Source organism: Medicago truncatula, chromosome 4 (assembly GCF_003473485.1).
Source record: "Medicago truncatula cultivar Jemalong A17 chromosome 4, MtrunA17r5.0-ANR, whole genome shotgun sequence".
Taxonomy (NCBI): domain Eukaryota; kingdom Viridiplantae; phylum Streptophyta; class Magnoliopsida; order Fabales; family Fabaceae; genus Medicago; species Medicago truncatula.
In genome coordinates, this window is record NC_053045.1 from 28,805,214 (window position 1) to 28,825,300 (window position 20,087).

The window sequence follows — 20,087 nt, forward strand, 5'->3', positions numbered from 1 at the left end:
ACATGTGTTTATTTCCACTTATGTGAAGAAGCTTCGGTTACTAATTTTCCCCTCGGTCATTTATTCCACATATGTGAATACCCCACCGCTTTACCTTCACATCAGGTATTTTACCACTGATGTGGAAGTCCTGTTGTGAAATGTATATTTTTAGTAGTGTAAAAACCATGGAATTACTACTTTTGATAAATCCTTGTTAAATCATGTTATTTTATGTTGTTAAAATCATGTTTTTTTTTATGTTGTTATAATTACTTTTGATGAATCCTTCTTAAAATCATGTTATTTTATGTTGTTATAATTACTTTTGATGAATCCTTTTTAAAATCATGTTATTTTATGTTGTTATAATTACTTTTGATGAATCCTTGTTAAATTCATGTTCCTTTGTGTTGTTGTAAACATTTTTGATGAATCTTTGTTAAACTCATCATCTTTTACGTGGTTGTAATTATTTTTTATGATTCTTTGTTAAATACATGTTCTTATATGTTGTTGTAGTTATATGTTTGATTTTAGTTTTGAATTGTGGTATTTTAATGTTATGTACAGGATCTTATCATGGTCCATTTTTACGAAAATCGACTCCAACTTTATCTCTCTTTACACCTCTCCCTTCTCTCTATTTCAACTTACCAAAAAAAAAAGCTTTATTCTCATTAAGGTTTATTTGGTAAGACCTTGAAACGAGCTTATAGCTTATAACTTATAAGCTCGTATGACTAAAAAAGGCACGTTTGGTAGACATCATTTCATCACAAACATATATATATATATATATATATATATATATATATATATATATATATATATATATGTTATTTCAAGAGTTTATAACTTATTTTTCAAACATTATTTCGGCCCCGTTTAGACAACGATAAACTTACTACTTTATTACTTGTTACGATTTGGTGCACTTGCCAATTTCGTCTATCAATAGCAGTAATAATAAATAGTACATTCTCTAAAGGTACATAAAAAAAATACAAAAAGAGAGAAGGGAAAAAATATTTTAAAGAGAGTGAAGAAAATAATTAGACGTATCAGGTGTATTGTGCTTACATACAATCCAATGGCTATAAATATTGGTTCATTATGGATCAATACTTACACAGGTTTAGGCTAAATGGCACTCTAAACATATACTTGGCTTATGTTTTGGTAAGTTTGAAAATCACGGGAGGAACCCACGTTGGCTCAAAAGATACAATTAATAAAGTTCGATAAACGTGAGTTTAAATTTACTTTAACGTGAAAACAAACAAACTCTTAATGAATGTTTGATTCCACATTTAGAAGAACCAAGATAGATTTTAAAAATCTATAGTAGACAATGCTTGTTTGTTCCCCGTCAAAACAACAACAAACACACGAATATTGAAAAAACTTGAAATTTTAGCATTAGAAAATCACGACCCAATTGTGTTAGGATGAGATTTGAGAAATAAGTGCAAAACGTGTATCCAAACACACACTCAAACATGTTTGATTGTTTTTAACTAGAATTAATTTTCTTGTCAAAAAAAGTAGAATTAATTTTGTTTTTAAATTGATTTTATTTGAATTTATGATTTGTAGCTTTTAATTATAAAATTGATTTTTCTACACAAAATTATAGTTCAAGTTACTTTTAAATAAATGTATCCAAATAAAAATCAGTTTAACCTCAATTCATTTTTCCCTATAAGAAAAACGTCAATTCACTTTTAATCGGAATTAATTTTAGATAATCAATTTTTCTCACTACAACCAAACATACATTATTTATTTATTTATTTTATTGATAAAGTTACTTCTGTTCCCAGTTCTTACACAATCTCAGTCCCTCTTATGATTAATTTGTTTCCATCTCATTTTCATTCCTTTCCGGTCCAAACAACAAGTAAGTAGTTGTATGCTTACAGAACAAAAAGTTACATCAAATTCCCTCTTCTCCGAATAATATTGAAACATCGTAAATATTTCTATATTTCAGATTCACTCAAATTCAGTATCGAAATTCAATTCCAATTCCTAACTAACTTTTGATTGTGATTCAACGACGATCACAGTGAAGTGAAAAGTGTAGCGTCAGATCTCAGTGAGATGGAAGTGTCACCGTTGGATCTGGTTGATTGGAGTTGAGATCGATGCAGCCGAATTTATTTCCATTCGGAAGCGCGTTGAGTAATAATCCGTTTATATTGAACGAAGGAGGAGGAGGAGGAGAAGGTGGAATCGATAGTTCTAGGGTTTTGGTTTTGCTTCCTTTCTTCTTGCTCTCTCAAGGAGGAGCAATGGATTTGTCCAAAGTTGGTGAAAAGATTTTCAGTTCTGTTAAGTCTGCTAGATCGCTTGGTTTACTTCCTTCTCTTCCTGATCGCCCCGAGGTAATTCAATTAATCCTGTAGCACCGACAATTCTGATCGAAGGTGTGTCTGACACGTGTCGGTCCGTGTCTAACACTGACACATGTAATTACATTCAATTTATTATTTTCTCGATTTACTACTGGTGTCAACGTGCCAGTGTCTAGTGCCAGTGGCGGTGTCAAAGTGTTAATGTCTAGTGCTGGTGTCTGTGATTCATAATGTTTAAGGCTTAGTTTGAATTTTGTATTTGTGATTATTTTAGTTATGGATGATGATGTATGATTGGATAGTGGTGTTAGTGTCTAGGAAACTTAAACTTGTGACATAAAGCTGAAAACAGCTTACAAACAATGTCATAAGCTGTTTTCTTAAGTTCTTCCAAATAGTCGCACAAAACTTATGCTAGTAGATAAACTTATAAGCCAATCCAAAGTTCCGAACAGATTCATTGTAGTAATAGGCGGTTGGAAGTTTGATTTGGTGAAGTAAACTTTGTCAAGGTGCTTGCTGTGTGGAAGAGCACTTGCTAAGAGCCGAGGATGTTTATAATTTAGATTTAGATCCTTTTGGTTTTAGTAGGGAATACTGAGCGAGAGAGCTGATTAGTTTTTGGTGTAAGAATTAGTTGAAAAGGGGTGGAGATTTATAAGCTATTCTGAAGAGATTTACAAGTTATACACGTGAAAGTAATTTGCTAGAAGGAATTTGATAAGGTGACCGAAAGAATGAGCTCTTGTTAAAATTATCAATATATTAGTTCCTATCTCTATAGCACGGACACCTATGAACGATCAACGGTGTGTCGGTGTCTGACACCAACACATGTAATTAATTAATTTTTTTTCAAATTATTACCAGTGTGGACGTGTCCGTGTCTGTGTCTATGCTTCATAGGCTCCTATTATATAAGAAACCAGCTACATGTGACATTGCAAAGTATTAAAGGAAGAGTTCTACTAGAGCTCATGGAGCCAGTTTAGTCTTTAGCAAGCTCCCTTGTAACTGATTGTAACTAACCAAAATTACTTGTAACTAACTAACTCACTAACTCACTGGGACATGTTAGTGACATTAGCTATTCACTGACACAGGTGTCAGTCACATGAGGCATCTAGAACAATCTATAAATAGACTGGTGCACACTGTGTAAAGATAAGAAAAACAATACAAACAAATTGAGAAAAAAAAGGTTCAAAGAGTTACTATGTGTGCCTGGCATAAATTCTAATATGGCATCAGAGCTTGGTTAGATACAGGGACCTGTGTGTTGTGAGTGGTGACTGTGCATATATTTAACTTTTTGATTGTGGTTTGCTTCCTGTGGTTTATATTCAACCATGGTAGCTATAATAATATTAGTAGTAATAATTATAAACCAACATTTATGTTCCTGAATTTTATTTTTATATTAAATGATGAAATCATTCTTCAAAATCAAAATGTAATGCTATTTCATATTTTCTTTGTAACTCTTGTTTGTTGTAGTAGTTTCTCAATAATCGAGGATGATGAATATTTTAACCTTGATACTTACTGTTGTTTACTAAGCTGTTTATCCTGCAGTCTTGATTGTTAACTTGGTAGCCTAAAAGCATTTTGAATGCATCTAACAATTCCGCCCTTACGCCCACCAGTGAACCTAACAGTGAATGTTCTCTGGTTATTGTTCTGTTTTTATTAAAATGTTTGTTGGTCTGTAAGACTCCTTGTTTGATCTGTAAGTTTGAGTCATGTTTAATGTTCTAAATTTTTTGTTGAACAGGTTCCAGCTCGAGCTGTTGCTGCAGCTGCTGTAGCTCGTGCTCTTGCAGGGTTACCTCCTCATCAGAGGTATAGTCTTTCATCAAGTTCAGAAGAGCTGAGTTCAATATATGGAAGCAGATCTAATGACCCTGTAGTGGAGGAACTGGAGGATGAATTCTATGAGGAGGTGATAGTTGCTTGTATCACTTTACGGTCAATTTCATACTGATTTTCTTGTAACATGAACATCCCTTGTGTTGGGCGACGTAAAATATTTTGATTTGCGGAGGCTATGTTACGCATTTGGAGAGATACTTGTTTGGATGTCCTTGTTCATTGGAAGAGGGAAAATAAGCTCTTTTAGAAATTTTCAAATATTTCCTTGTTCTAAGAGACCATGAGAGTTGTGATGATCGCTAGAAGTTTAGAATTTAGAACATACGACTTTTCTTTGTAAGGATTAGTTTTGTAGCTTTGACCGTTCATATAACAACAATTCATAAGTACTCACTCCAAAATTTTGAAATTTCATTAATATTTGGTATTCCATTCTTTAGAACTTGAACTTCTGGGAATGGATCCATATTTATTAGCAACCACAGTTTCTCTGTTTGGAATTTTTTTCTTTTGCTCTTTTGGCTCAGTTACTAAAGAGATGTTTAATTTACCCTCCTTTTCCCTCTGTTTAGTTTTGCTTATACCAGCTTCTTCTTAGTAACATACTACTTTCATAATTTTTAATTTTTTCATTTTCATGTGTTTATAGGAATATGACAGTATCGTCCAATACCACGGAATAAGAAGTAAAACATTCAAACCACATAAATTGTGCTGTAAATATAAGGAAAAAAAAACTATTTCTTTGTTACGCATGCTAACATGTTGAAATTACCTTTTCATTTCCCTCAAATAAAAGAAAAAGAAATCACCTTTTCATTTTTTGCACTTAATTGAAATCTTATTCAATTTACTTATTTCATCACTGTGAATTATCAGCTGAATGGATTCCTTACAGATGGTACTCAAATCTGTCGTAAATATCTTAATGCAGGATTTTGATCCAATTAGGCATGTTTTGGAGCACGTTCCTTCTGAAGAAAATGAGCTAACATATTTTGAAAAGCAGGTACTACCACTCATGTTTCTTAGTCTTGCTATCAATGGAAAATATTTATACTCTTATATTTGAATGTGAAATGTTCTGTGTTCTCTACTGATTCATTCTTTTGCTCAATGAATAATAGTGGTATCTGCCATACTAATTGAGTTTGAGAGAAACTTACTATCTTCTTGCATTTACAGTTGATTATATATATTAACTTGGTGCTTCCTCTTTTTTTATGAAAAGTAAACTTTTTTTACTGTTGATGCTCATCTCTGGCATCTATTTGGGAATCATTATCTCTTTTAAGTTGGCCATGTCAAGCAGGGCGAAAAATAGGATGGGCTATATACTTTTGATAAACCACGTTGCCTGTTCTTGTTCCCCTAATTCCAGAGTTGAATTACTTCACATTCTCATGCTCTCAGTTTGATTGGCTGGAGTCTTCAGGCCCTTCTAAAAGCTTGTTTTTCTGAGTTGTTAAGTTATTTCTCTTTGCGATTTGATGCACAATGATAAATATCCAAGCACTCGGGGAGCCCTTCCGTAAAAGTTAGCTATCAATGGGGAAGAACCAAGCCACTTAATACTCCACTGAGCATCACATACTACTAGATATGGGGCGTCGGCATCTTATAATACCCAAGTTCCTATGACAGTGCTGCCCTGCCCTGAAAACTGAAGTCCTGACGACTGACTCTTCAACGCTTTACCCAACCTTTCCAGTCATCCCTTCCATAGGTAGCCCTTTCCAAGCCACCGGCAACCAGCTCTTATACCAATTAATAAGTATCTAAGCACTTGATGAACTTTCCCTTAAAAGCTAGCTATCAAGTGGGAAGAACCAAGGCACTCAAATACTCTAACAGAAACTAAGAACTGGTGAGAGAAAGAAGAAGAAATTGAGAGAAAACCATTGTATGATATAATTGAATTTTGTTATGAATGAATAGTTAGTTACAGGAGAGAGAGCAAGTATTTATAGGAGCTATCTCTCTGTGCTCAGAGTTTGTTACACAATATTCTCTTGCATCACACATTACTCATGCCAGTAATCTTATGATAGTTGGCGTTTATGAAGACTGTGCACAAAGTTCTGCTATTGTGGGTTTTTATGTTGAATGATTTTCAAATATTGTGACTACTTATCTCAGAGAATATCAATAATTTTGTGTGTGAATCTTGTTAATTGATTGAGTTAGGTTGCATTGTCATGCTATATGTCATCAATTCTCTTGATAGGATGCTTGTATTGGTTTTGTCATATAGGCTACCCTTAGAATAACACAACTGGACAAAGTAGCAGAGCATTTATCTCGCCATGTTATGGAGCATCATGAAGTAATGGGTAAGTTCAAGAGATCAATTTGTGAAGTTTTAGTACACGAGGTTATGCATGTTAGGTATCTGCATAACATTTATTTTCTGCTATCCACTCTCTTTTACTTAAATATTTCAAGGCTGACAATTCTTTTTGCCTTGGTTTTAGGTATTACCATTTGCTCAATAAAAAAGTTAATTATTATTTGACCAACTTACAACTATGTTTAGATCCTAATTATAACATAATAATGAGTTGATATATTTGGAAGAATGTGGTATCACTTCTGGTATAAATAATCCAACAATATTAGTCTAAGTTCATTGAAAAATTAGAAAAATAGGGTGCATGTAACTTCTCCGCAGCTGCCAGCTTGCTGTTCTAGACCACTTGCTTTTAAAGAAGCTTTAGAATAAGGAGCTGATACTTACTTTTGGCCAGTGAAGGGGATGAATTTGGTCAGGGAATTGGAGAAAGACTTAAGAATTGCAAATGTCATCTGTATGGTGAGCATCGTAAAAGTTTCAACATGTATTGATGTTACCTTTTTGCTCTGTCTTGATCTTACTGCATTATTTTCAATGATATTACAGAATGGAAGAAGGCACCTGACATCTTCTTTGAATGAAGTTTCAAGGGATTTGATTGTGAATTCTTATTCAAAAAAGAAGCAAGCACTAGTGGTATGTCCCTCTCTTTTTGATCTTAAACTCACCATGGCTTTATTGTTTTTGTTTTAGTTGTCTTGATGGATTGTTTTCCCTTTTGTGACTATCTTTTCTCTTCATGTGTTTTGAAGACCGTTTTCTTGTCATTCATGAGTTATTTTTGGGGTTATAAAGTATGTTAATCTAGGATAGTGTGCAAAATGCATACTTACAGTCAGATCGTAATATAGCTTGTGGTGGTAACACTTAATGAATTCATCCTTTCCCATTCGTAGGATATGCTTCCAGTCTTGACTGAACTTCGACGTGCACTAGACATGCAGTCAACACTTGAATTCCTTGTAGAGGAAGGGAATTATTGGAAGGTGGGCTTCTATATCTGCTTTAACTTGTAGATTTTAGTTAATCACTCACAATTTTAACCAAGTTCCTTTTTTTTATTTTTTGAGTGATTCCTTGTTCTCGAATAAGCCTTCGAAGTTTTTTATTTTTTCGTTATGATCACTATGCAGGCATTTCAAGTCCTATCGGAGTATTTGCAACTCTTAGAGAGTTTCCCAGAGCTTTCGGCAATGCAAGAGATGAGCCATGGTGTGGAGGTGAGTATTGAATAACCATTTCGAAAGATTAAGCATGATATGTTGGCACTGCTCTACTCTTAAGCTGTTCCCTGCATGTATTGTACTTATGTTACTGTACATATTCATGATGAAAATGTTGGGTATATTTGTGTATTTTGTTGTTTTAGTTTCATACATTATATTATCAATGTAGGTTTGGCTGGGAAGAACTTTGCAGAAATTGGATGCTCTTTTATTGGATGTATGTCAGGAATTTAAGGAAGATGACTATCTGACCGTGAGTATCTGTTTATTTTTTGATGGGAATGAGTTTACTTTCTAGTCATATCAAATGCAGGAAGTGTTGAGTATTCAGTGCCTAGAATTATGAGCATACATACTTTCATTTTTCTCTCTGCTGTGGGAGTGTGGCAAATTAAAAACTATTTCTTAACTTTCAACTTATAACTAGTTTCATAAATCTATGTAAAATTGAACTGGTTCAATATAAAATTTGTTTATGAACATCGATATCTTGGTGGGTGAAGTTTGGTGATGCGGATGCTGTATCTTTTTGCCACAGTGAATTTCAAATAAATTGAGGGAGTGGAAAAGAATGATGAAGGTTGTGTAACTCAAAATATAAACCAACCTCATGTATGATTTTGTTTGAATTAGGTTTGGCTTCAAATTGATATTTGCTGTTTTCTATTGGATTATTGGAAATAATTTAAAGTGTTCTAACACAAGAAGAGATGATACAGGTAATTGATGCGTATGCATTGATAGGGGATACCAGTGGTCTTGCTGAAAAGATACAAAGTTTCTTCATGCAAGAAGTCATATCAGAGACACATTCGGTGCTAAAGACTATTGTGCATGAGGTATGCCAATACATTTTCTTCTGACTTATTTTTAGTTTCACCAGATTTTGAAATTGTTTAGGAGGCAAAATAGTTAATTGCTAGGAAGCTCGGACATCTTATTCTAGTTTAGGCCTATTTTGACCTTTTATTCTATGATAGAAATCCTTAGCCCTACCTCAAAACAATGGCCACAAAAGCTTCCCCTCCCACCTCCCTCTTTTTATTTGTTTCTGGGTTAGGATACATTTCACTCCTATAAAGTAAGTATCAATTTCATTTTATTTACCTTCTACTCCCTTTTTTTTTTTTTTTTTTCCCTTTATACCTATACGTAAAATACTATAACCCTATAATTTCAATACTGACAAAATGGCACAATCCTAAACTTGCCTTGTCACTTTTGCCCACCAATTTCTGTAAAATCTGGAGATTTATTTTATTTCCATGATTCTTTTATTCCTTGTGATAAGTTATATTTCTCATGTTTTCCTTCGGCACCTTTTTCTGGTGCATCATTGTCAGTGGGCTTTCCTGACATTGCAACCACCATCTTTTGCCAGACCTGTCATCTGGTATCTTTCTCTTTCGGGGCGCTTGATTTGCTAAATAATTAAAGACCAGATAGAAAAGTAAGGGGTTATTGCACTCACCTCTTTTGAGTTATTTTTAAATGATATACACATGTCTCCTCTTTATTTAACAAACACTCGATACTCTTATTTGTTGGAAATAGATGAGAGACTGTGTAGATGAGGGGAGGTCAATTTTTATTTTTAACTTTTTACCAAGTAGAGGGGATGCATGTGTTATTTAAACATATCTAAGGTGAATCGAAGTGCAATTTCCCTAAAAACAGGTATAGGACAAACAAAACAACATAGATGAAGTACATCACAGAGGTCTTAAAATTTGTTACTCTTGGAATTCGTGGTTGGGCTTAACACAACCCCTTACCCCACAAAACTGGCTTGTGTGGTGATGATTGCCCCCACTTATAAACATATGTTCGAGCAGTCTTTTGTTAATTTGTTTTATGTGGGACTCTTTAACACACCCAACACTATTGGGCTTGGTGCGTGGATATAAATGGTGGGTGGCCCGATAGCGGGTAGCCCAATGGATCTTTGGAGGAGGCTCTGATACCATCTTAGATTTTATATTGGGCCTAACTCATCCTTATAAAACTGACTTTGGAGGTGAGGATTGCCCCCACTTATAAACACATGTTCATGTCATCTTTTGTTTGATGTGAGACTCTTCAATAGTTACTAAATAAGTTAGCGGACTTTTGTACTTTGCCAACAAAGGTTGATCTAGTTTGTAAGAATGCGATGCCTACCCCCACTATGATATGAATTGAGATTCCACTGGCAATATAAGAGTCTCGTTAGTGGGTAGTATAAAATACAAAAATGTTCCATAGACACCCAATTTTTCCTACATTTGTGCACCTGGTTAATCACATGCAAAATTGTGGTTAATTCACTTGAGTATATGGTTAATTTAGATCACGTTGAAAATTGTGAAATTATAGTTCATCATGTAGTTAGATTGACCATTAATTGAACTAACCATCTATTCAACCGAATTAGCCACTTTAACCAGGTGTCAAAGGTGTTGGAAAAAAATGGTGTCCGAGTATCATTACTGTATAAAATATGTAAACTTTTATATATAAATTAAATAAATTGGGTGGAAACTTTTTTTCCTATGTGCAACATCATCTATAAGTAAAATACTACCCAGCAGTTTTTTCTTGCTCTCGTTGATTTATCTTCTCCGTGAATCCTCTTCTTTCCCTCAAATTTACTTGTCCTATGCGTCAGCCACCATGCAGTAAATAAAACAAAAAGTTGTATTGCGACTTAGCTTCTTGTGATGTGTTGCTTGTGCCCGTTCCTCAGTGGGCATAACACACCCTTTTAGGATTGATTTCCATATTTTCTTGTATTTCGTTATTTGTTTCCTGTTGGAAGTATTAGGATGTAGTCTAGCATTAGCACGAATAAGGTTTAGTGCTTTGTCATTTTTAACATCATCCAAAACTGTCTCACATAAAGTATACCAATTTCAAATCATTTAATTTCTATTCTCTCCATGTGTTGCCAGCAATACCCGTGCTGGAATCATTAAAAGACTGGTACAGCTTCGTTCCAGCCATGCATTTGCTTCTTTATAGATTAGTATTATATTTTCTCTACGTGTTATGTGATAAAATTGAGTGTGGTGTAGTTCTTTGGATAGCAATAATATTCTTTATAACTGCCCTCTAGACAGTTAAGTAATAACAATGGTATCACCGTACAATTATCACTTTTCATTCCACATAAACATATGCATATATGGTTGTTGCTGAAGCTAAGTGTTTTTATTCTTAGTTTACATATTTAGTTCAAGCGAGGATTGAAAGAACTTGATTCATCAGAATGAATAAGAGTAAAATAAATTATCATAATAATTGAGATTTGATGCTCCAGAAGGCCAAACCAATGATACCGTTAATAGCAATGAATTCACATTATTAAATTTGCTCAGCTTGATTTCTCTTCCAATTTTGAACTAAAACGCAAAAGATTCTTTTAATTGGTATATGCTGATTATTTTTTTGTAGGATGAGGAGGGACTAGCGCAAAATAGTAGGTACTTCTTTTCTGCCAGCATATTTACCATCCTTTCAATTACTTTTATGTTATTATTGGCTTCTTAGTCGTTATTTCATTTCCAGGCTCACTTACAGCGACCTATGCCTTCAGATACCTGATTCTAAGTTTAGGCAGTGCTTACTAAGAACATTGGCTGTTCTATTTGACCTTATGTGTTCATACCATGAAATTATGGATTTTCAGCTAGAGAGAAAGGTAAAGTTCTGGTTCCTGTCAAGTAAAATTTCCCCCTTTCATTATGCAATTTCCGTCACTGCTTTGTGCATTCCAATAATAACGTCCACTTGTAGTCCTCCAAAAATTAAACAACTGGACTGATTTTAGGCAAATTTCGGCCTTTTTTCTTTGGTTCTTTGCAATTGTTAAAGATGAAAATTGTTATTCGGTTTCCACCATAACATCTTAGCTCTAGTTTAATGAGCCAGAAAATATCTCAATCGACATGTAAATTGGAAAAATCCTTGATTTGGTTTTGATGAACTGAATAATCACTATTCAGTGATAGAGTTTTTGTTTCAAACGTTAAAAATATCAGTATGTATTCAGTTTTTAGACTGGGAAAAAAGCCATTCATGATTACAGTCTTCAGTTGTTTGTTATATGCTATTCAGTTTCCTTCATTTGGTTGATTATATACTCAGGATTCAGTACCACAAACATCTGATAAGTGCAATGAAGACAGTTCATGTAGTTTAGGCGAGGCTCGGGAAGTTGATTCGGTTGCAACAGCCTGCAACAATTCTATGTCCAGTTCCGGGGATGTGATACATGACTCATCTTCAACTATCAGCGCACCGACCGAAATTACTGGTTCACCACCATACAGTGATTTTCATGATCCAGTGGATGAGGCTAGAGAGGAGGAAAGTTCAGCCTCAAGCATCGATTCCCCATGGTACCATCTTCGGAAAGAAGCTACAACATTTGTTTCTCAGACCCTTCAAAGAGGACGCAAGAATCTGTGGCATCTTACTGCAAGTCGTGTCTCAGTGTTGCTTTCTTCTGCTGCAGCTTGTTCTGCTAGCATTCATCTATTCTTGAAAAATTATGAAGATCTGAGTGTATTCATTTTGACTGGTGAAGCCTTCTGTGGAATTGAAGTGGTTGAATTCAGGCAAAAGTTGAAGGTTGTTTGTGAAAACTATTTCATAGCATTTCATCGACAAAATGTGCATGTAAGTGTCATCAAGGCTTCTCATTCTCCATGGTTGTTAGAGTCATATAAAGTTGATTGTGATTTTTTATGCAGTTCCTTTTGAGCCATGTATGATGTATGTGTAGTACAAATATAATGTCACAAGTTGCCTCCTGTGTCTGCATGGTTTCTCTAAGCTGATGATAGTGCTCCAGCTATCATTAACATTGTGATAACTAATAAATCATATTAATGTATTGGTTTTCTGTTTTATAAAACTTTTTATTAACCTTCTGCTGTTCTTTTTGGGTGGATGATGGGGTATCTGGTACCTGTGGTTCATAATTCATCTAATGAATTTTTCCTACAACCGAAGACTATCAAATTACATGTTTTCTTCGTATTTGTGGATCCGGAAATGTTCAAAATAACATGTTCTGTGCTCAAACATGTCAGCTATGTCGTTTATATTTTATGGTGCTGTTGATTTTCAGTATTCTTGGAGAATCAGGTCCATAATCCCGGAAGGTTCTGGGCTATTACTGTGTGGAATGCTAAGAATTTTGATTTGATGAAACTATTACAAATTGTAGGAAGCAAAAATTTCATCACTGTGAACAAATTAATTAATTGTACTCCCCCTGCACTCTAATCCCGGAAACTTCTGGGCTATTACTGTGTACCTGAATGATGTCCATGATACATTATCTTGTATAAGTGGTTTGATTTTTCATGCTTTCTCTTTTTAGGCACTAAAAATGGTTTTGGAGAAGGAAACTTGGTTAAAATTACCTCCAGAGACTGTTCAACTTATCAGTTTTGCTGGACTTATTGGTGATGGAGCACCATTGATTTCTTTATCTGTTAGTAAATCAATGAATATCAATGCAATCCATTCCAATAATAAATCAGTGAACATGGTTCACACTGGTGCGAGGAAGAGTGGGTTCTCTCATTGGATTAAAAATGGAAATCCTTTTCTGCCAAAATTATCAACCTCAAAAGAAGGTCATGGTATTCCCCAACCTAATGGGTCAAGTTATGGTGAATTTGATGGAGGCTCAGTCAACAACTATCATGATGATAGAGTCTCCACTAGAAAGAATGACTCCAGTCCATTGAATGGTGCCAATTCTGTTTCAGAAGATGAAAATGAAGATCTTCTTGCTGACTTTATTGATGAAGACAGTCAACTTCCAAGTCGAAGTTCTAAACCCCATCATTCAAGATCTAACTCTTCACATGGTAATGATGAAGAGAGTACAGCACAAACTGGATCGTCACTATGTCTTTTAAGGTGAATTGCTATACATTTTGTGTTAAAAAATTCTATTATTATTTACCATGTAATTTATTCTATTACTATTTTTAGGGATTTAATGAGATATTGTGTCTTAAAATGTAAGGTCTATGGACAAATATGCAAGGCTTATGCAGAAATTAGAAGTAGTAAATGTTGAGTTCTTTAAGGTAGGGTATTCTGCATTTAATTGCTTTACCTACTTTACACCCTTCTGCTCTTTCCTTTCCTTATGCTATATTTTTTCCTCTACAATGTTTTTCCCTGATTCAGTACATTTTTGCAGGGAATATGCCAGTTGTTTGAAATTTTTTTCTATTTTATATATGAAACATTTGGTCAGCAGAATACTAATTCAAGTGGAAAAAGCTCAGTTAACTCTCTTAATTGTAAGTGGCATAGTTTATTCATACTCAAAATTAGCGGCCAAATCAATTTTAAATAGATTAGTTATTAGTTAACGAATTTAATTTAATTGTGACATGCAGATCGCTTGAGGACAGCCTTATCTAGAATAAACCAAGAGTGTGAGGAGTGGCTTAAGCCGCCCCACTCATCTTCACCAACATCAAGTTCATCATTTGTACATGCAGAGTTGACACCTACAAGTCCTCCAAATATGAATTTTGGTCACCCCTCGGGGACTGCTTTTAGTCTCAAGGTATTCATGTTTTTTGGGAAAAAGTTTCACACATGCTTTATGAAGAAAAATGTTTTCACGACTATAATTGTGATATCCTCTACTGTAAATTCTTTCATTATCTATTCTTAGAATTTGGGATTGGCCTAACTCAGCCCTACACTTTTTCAAGTCATATCTGATCCAATGTGGGAATCTCAGCACCTATCGATGAATTGACATAGTTAATTGATGTTTTTTCTTTTATTATTATTTTGAAAAATAAAATTTGGATATTAGGTGGGAATATTTTTTTCATTTATAAACTTAGCCCAGATGTAATACTATACTCAAATTTAGTTGAACAAATGTATATAATATCTGACTTTTCACAGCAACTTGCATCTTGTCCTATTAGCTTATGTGAAAAGGGACATCATCTCGAGTTAGAATGTGGTGACTTTCAGTTTTTTGAAATGGAAAATGTTGAATTGTTACTATTTTGTTGAGGGTGGGGATCTAACCCTCAACCTTCTTATCAATCCACTCCTTAACTCCCCCACTCCAGCCACCAAGTCAACCTTATCCTCCCTGTTTTTTTTTGTTGAAGGAAACCTTATCCTCTCTTATTTTATTATTATTGTTCCTCGGAAGCTTAGGAATAAATGGGGTCATTTTTTGCTCCCAGCACGTAGGCCGACCCCCCCTTCCTCTTTCCCATATTATTTTTGTTTTTTTGTTATTGGAGTTTGCATTGCTTGTAAACTCTGATGTTTTCTTGATTTGTGTAGTTTAGGCTTTGAATCAAAGATGATGTTGTGTATTGTATGTAATTTTATTTTTATGTTTCAGGAAAGATGTGTGGCTGTTGACACTATATCTCTCGTTGCTCGAATACTAAATAGATCCAAAGCTCACCTCCAATCAATGCTCTTGCAAAGTAATTCAACTGTACTTGAGGATTTCTATGTTCATCTGGTATGTGGAATCTTAATATTAAAATTGCAGTGGTTAAGTTCTTGAGGAAATTGCTATCGACAAATCTTAAATTTTTCCTTATTGAATTTTGAACCAATGGAATTGATCGAGGAAGATTTGAAACATTATGGATAGGATAAAGTTGAAATGCTAGTGATATTTACTGTGCATATCTAAGCTATTAAGTATTTATCTTGAGTGAGAAAGCAGTGCTCTTCAAACTCCCCCTGCCCCTCCTAAAAAAAGTTTCACGAGTTATCCCCACATCCTTTGGATGTGAGAGTAATCCTGACTCATGTAAATCGGGCTGCACCCAGCACCCTACTAGAAAATTAATGCGACGTTGTAGAGGTCCATGTAACTGTTATGATGAAGCTTATTACTATTTGATCCAAGCCTTGTTGAGCATATTTTTACATGTAATTAAGATGCCGGCTTCAAGCGGAAGATCATGTTTGGATTATGGATATTTAGTGGATATATTACTATTAAATTACTTTTTTCTAGTTCATTCATTTTTTTAGCATTTAAGGTGAAAGCAAAGTATGGATAACAATGATTTTTAATATATAAGGATATCTTTAGGTGGATGCTGTACCAGATCTTACAGAGCATGTCCATCACACAACAGTAAGACTACTGCTGCACATTAATGGGTAAGACAAATACACACCCTGCTAGGAGTGTATATTTGTTGCTTTGGAAGTATTTCTAATGTACCGAGTTTTGTATTTTAGAATTGACATCAACCATTTGGGTCCTTTTTTATTTCCCAAAACTACTTAAGGGCATTATTATAGTCAAATGAGCATAATTTGAGAAATAGCTTTTATTATCTGGTTTGAACTATGAAAGCTATTTGTTAAGTGTGCACAATATTTTCTTTTCCAAATATATCGATTTATATTATTTTTTGATTTTGTGAATATTGTATTGATATTAATGATTTATTTTGATTTTTAGGTTTCCTTTAATTTAAAGGGGAAAGTTGCTCAAAATAATTTTTCTGTAAAAATCTTTGTTATATTTTAAAGGATATGCAAAATTATGTTGTCAAATACAATGAAAGGATTGTGTCCTGCGTTGTGCCATCTGTTGTTTGTGATGATCTGAAATTAGGGTGTTGTTGCTGATGCTCGAGTTTGTTAGTGAGCTCCTTAGTTTAAACTTTGGTCACTTTACCAACACTATTGATACCGGGTTTCAAGTTGTAAAAACACCATTGTCAATCTGTTTTTTTTTTTTTTTTTAGTATTTTCTATTTTTATTGCAAGGTCAAAAGTAGCAAACTTGTTTAAACTAAAAGTTTTGGTTTCTAATTTTTAGTGAACTTCTTACAGGTATGTTGATCGTGTTGCCAATTGTAAATGGGAAGTAAAAGAACTTGGAATGGAGCATAATGGGTTTGTATTTTTTTTTTATCATCTTCATATTTAAATGCCAAGTAATTATTTTTCCTTTTTATATTACATAACTGGTAGCTTCTCATTTTATATCCAAGACAAACAACATATTGCATCATACACTAGTAAAAAGTAAAAACTGTCATTCTTTGAGTTTGAACATGACAAGGTGTTTGTAATATATGTGATGAAATTTAAGAGAATAACGATTTCCACATTCCTAGTGAATAGGTATTGATTTGGGGCTTACAAACATTAGTACCAGATGATTTTAATGGCAATACTTGTATTGTTATTAATGTCTTATCATGCTGGTATGTGTTTTATATCTCATCTTACAGTCTGTGATGAGTCTTCGGGCCAGATAGTATAACTTCAAAATTTGTTCTGATGGAATGGAATATAACAGTTTTTTTTTTTTTTTTGACTGAATGGAATGTGTTACGAAAGAAGAAATATCATAAAATATCATTTTTGGAGTATCTTAGTTTATTTCCGAGGATCATTTTTAAATTTTAGAACACCTTCGCTTATCTCTTTGGAATAGTTTATATATTATTATTATTATTATTATTTGTTCCCTGATTTTCCTATTTATTTTGTCTATTAGGTCTATGTTTTCTTTTAAATAAGATTAAAGTTTAGTCTTTTGTATGAAGTTACTATCAAGTTTATTATATCATATTTCACCATAATTATATTTTCTTCTCATTCTTTTCCTTTTATTGCTTATTTTGAACTTCACAAATGTGACAAGAGTTATCATTCCATTGTTTGGATATTTTAAAGATGGGATTGAGAAATTGACCTATTCTTTCCCATTCCCTCCAATTTGGACTGGAAAGAAAAGTGGTGTATTGGATGCAATAGGAAAGAATGCAATCCTTCATTTTCATTTCGACACCATCCTATTTTAATTAACATCGGATGGAATGGGAAAGAATGCATCCCATCAATTTCATTTCAACTCCATGCTATTTTAAGTAATTCGATCGATAGAACTTATTATGTTTCTATTCCATCCCTTTCTATCATTCTTCTTTTCCACATAAATTTTATCTTGGAAATAAGCTGCTTTGTGTCTACTGTGCTGACTTAAATCGTATGGATAGGTATGTTGATTTGCTGCTGGGGGAGTTTAAGCACTTTAAAACACGACTCGCTCATGGAGGAATTCGTAAGGAGGTATTTGCTGTTATTCATTATCATGAAACAATACTCATCAAGTGCATACGTAACAATTTATTAAAAAGAATACAAATTTATGTTTGAAAATCAGGCTTTTAAATTGCTTAGAGGAATGCCTCAAAAAAAATTGTTTAGAGGAAAAGTACAGAAAAATAATTCTTAGTGTGTAAACATGACATTTGATTCGCAAATTCTGCTATTGTATATGTAGACTCAAGACACATTGTTGGATTATGGGCTTGACATTGTCGCGGAAACTCTTGTGGAAGGACTTTCACGGGTGAAGAGATGTAACGATGAAGGACGGGCTCTAATGTCATTGGATCTGCAGGTTATTTCTTAGCTACAATAAAATAAAATTCAGTGCACAAGTTTTTGGTTTTGAAATTTATGTGGTAGATTATTATTAATAATTGTAACAACCTAATTTAATATTAATCTTAAATGTGGTAGATTATTACTACATTAATAATTGTAACAACCTATTTAATCTTAATCTTTTGTAATTTAAATAGTTCATTTCTTAAAAAAATTAAGATTTCAACCATATTTTATTTTCAGATCTTAATATGAATTTGTTTAGTATGAGTTTTGTATTGTTCCTGTTCCCCACACTTGTTCTTTTGTTTCTTTTACCTTTTCCTTTTCTGTTCTTTCTCTTTTTTAATCAACAGATCTCGTTGCATATGATGCCGAGTTGTAGATGTTGATCAATAAGTTGAAATTTCACGCTCCTCCAGTAATTCTTGTTTTCCTCCATTGGTTGTTGATTTCCATCTTTCTTACCTTTTAGGTTTTGATAAATGGGCTAAAGCATTTTGCTTCGTTGAATGTGAAGTCCAAGCTACAAATGGTTGAAACTTTCATTAAGGTAAGGAACTATGGACCTGGGAACACATTCCTACTACACTGTTTGCAAACATTGATGAGTTTTGGTTCATAGTAGAAATAGTTTGGGTGTTCCTGCCTGACCAGTTCTATAAATTGGGGGTCTTGTATGTTTGAAAGTTCCATTATATTGAATGCAATAAGCATTTTTTTTTTAATCACTTATTAACATCTTTCCCTTCGACTTTTAAACTAGGCTTACTACCTTCCGGAGACAGAATATGTGCACTGGGCACGTGGGCACCCGGTAAGAATAGCTCCTTCTCTGCAGCATCATTAAACTGTCTGATAACCGATTTCATTCGTGCATCACTATGCTGTCTGATTGCTTGGGTCTTAACCAAACATCCCACCATCATTTGCAGGAATACAGTAAAAGCCAGGTTGTGGGATTGGTCAACCTTGTTGCCTCTATGAAAGGTTGGAAGAGGAAAACCAGGTTGGAAGTACTGGAAAAGATTGAGTGAGTAAGTAGGTTTCTTTTGTTGTGTATTTAGCCATATAGAATTTTCTGCTCCTTTTCCCCGCCCTCTTTCATTTTTGGCAGAGCTTCCTGTAAAGGTAGTGTATATTGCAAGGTTATTGATCCTCATTATTTAACATTTTACAAATCCGTGCTTCCGGTGTCTTGTAGATAGTCCTTTGAAAATAAGTTGTAATTGTACAATAATTTTCTTTTTTATGTTTTACATAACCTCAAGTAACTCTGATCAAACCCGTCTACGCTGTCTCTAGATCGTCCCCGCCCATCTATTATTATTCATTAAGAAGAAAAATGCAATACAATCTGCACGATTCTCCACGTCAAACATTTGTGTTGTAATGGTTTTCATGATATTATGTATTGGCATTAGTATTGCAATGCAACCAGGTAGATAGTGTAGTACACATACTTGCAGTGTTGCCCCATCTATTTCATTTCCCTCAATTTTTAACTTGCTGTCTTTAGCGAACATTGGCATGGAAAGAATGGGAGAGCATGCGAATGTTCAACTTTCTTGAGTGTTTATGTGGGATTCAGAACTTTCCATTTTATGTCAATCGACCAAACAAGAACAGAGAGAATGGAGAGAGCCTAAGAAAGGAAAGCGGTATGGAGAAGCAATGGAAGACAATAATACACACACAAGAGAGATCAAATTAATGTTTAACATTTATTCTGTTGTAGTGTTCAATAACATTTTGCATATTCAAAATTTAGCATTTATTTGAAATTTACTATTATATAAAATCATAAAAATCGTAACTTCAAAAGTATGCTAATACAAAATTATTTAATGTCATTAGATTAAGGTAAATTTT

At 33.9% G+C, this 20,087-nt stretch overlaps 1 protein-coding gene across 6 annotated transcripts; it reads left to right on the plus strand.

Annotated features, from left to right (window-relative positions):
* The first annotated feature begins 1,780 nt into the window (after positions 1 to 1,780).
* On the plus strand, positions 1,781 to 19,671 carry LOC25492356 (syndetin). Of its 6 annotated transcripts, none has more exons than XM_039833924.1 (26): positions 1,781 to 1,886; positions 1,976 to 2,369; positions 4,114 to 4,281; positions 5,146 to 5,220; positions 6,466 to 6,544; positions 6,959 to 7,023; positions 7,111 to 7,200; positions 7,461 to 7,550; positions 7,698 to 7,784; positions 7,960 to 8,043; positions 8,510 to 8,629; positions 11,223 to 11,251; positions 11,337 to 11,469; positions 11,916 to 12,449; positions 13,159 to 13,706; positions 13,816 to 13,879; positions 13,996 to 14,098; positions 14,198 to 14,370; positions 15,181 to 15,306; positions 15,892 to 15,962; positions 16,647 to 16,709; positions 17,822 to 17,894; positions 18,109 to 18,228; positions 18,691 to 18,768; positions 18,982 to 19,032; positions 19,151 to 19,671. In XM_039833924.1, exons 2-26 carry the CDS (start codon positions 2,130 to 2,132, stop codon positions 19,250 to 19,252), a joined length of 3,366 nt encoding a protein of 1,121 aa, XP_039689858.1. In that variant the 5' UTR covers positions 1,781 to 1,886; positions 1,976 to 2,129; the 3' UTR covers positions 19,253 to 19,671. The 6 variants fall into 6 exon arrangements, with proteins under 6 accessions (XP_039689858.1, XP_024636928.1, XP_024636930.1 ...); XM_024781160.2 differs by having other exon boundaries at positions 1,797 to 1,882; XM_024781161.2 differs by having other exon boundaries at positions 1,803 to 1,882; positions 2,052 to 2,369.
* The last annotated feature ends 416 nt before the right edge of the window (positions 19,672 to 20,087 follow it).

Excerpts from the sequence above, each read along its gene's own strand:
- LOC25492356 (XM_039833924.1), top strand. The coding sequence starts at position 2,130 with ATGCAGCCGAATTTATTTCCATTCGGAAGCGCGTTGAGTAATAATCCG. Across the intron at positions 5,221-6,465 it reads TAACATATTTTGAAAAGCAG|GCTACCCTTAGAATAACACA; the intron begins GTACTACCACTC and ends TTTGTCATATAG. Across the intron at positions 7,785-7,959 it reads AGATGAGCCATGGTGTGGAG|GTTTGGCTGGGAAGAACTTT; the intron begins GTGAGTATTGAA and ends TTATCAATGTAG.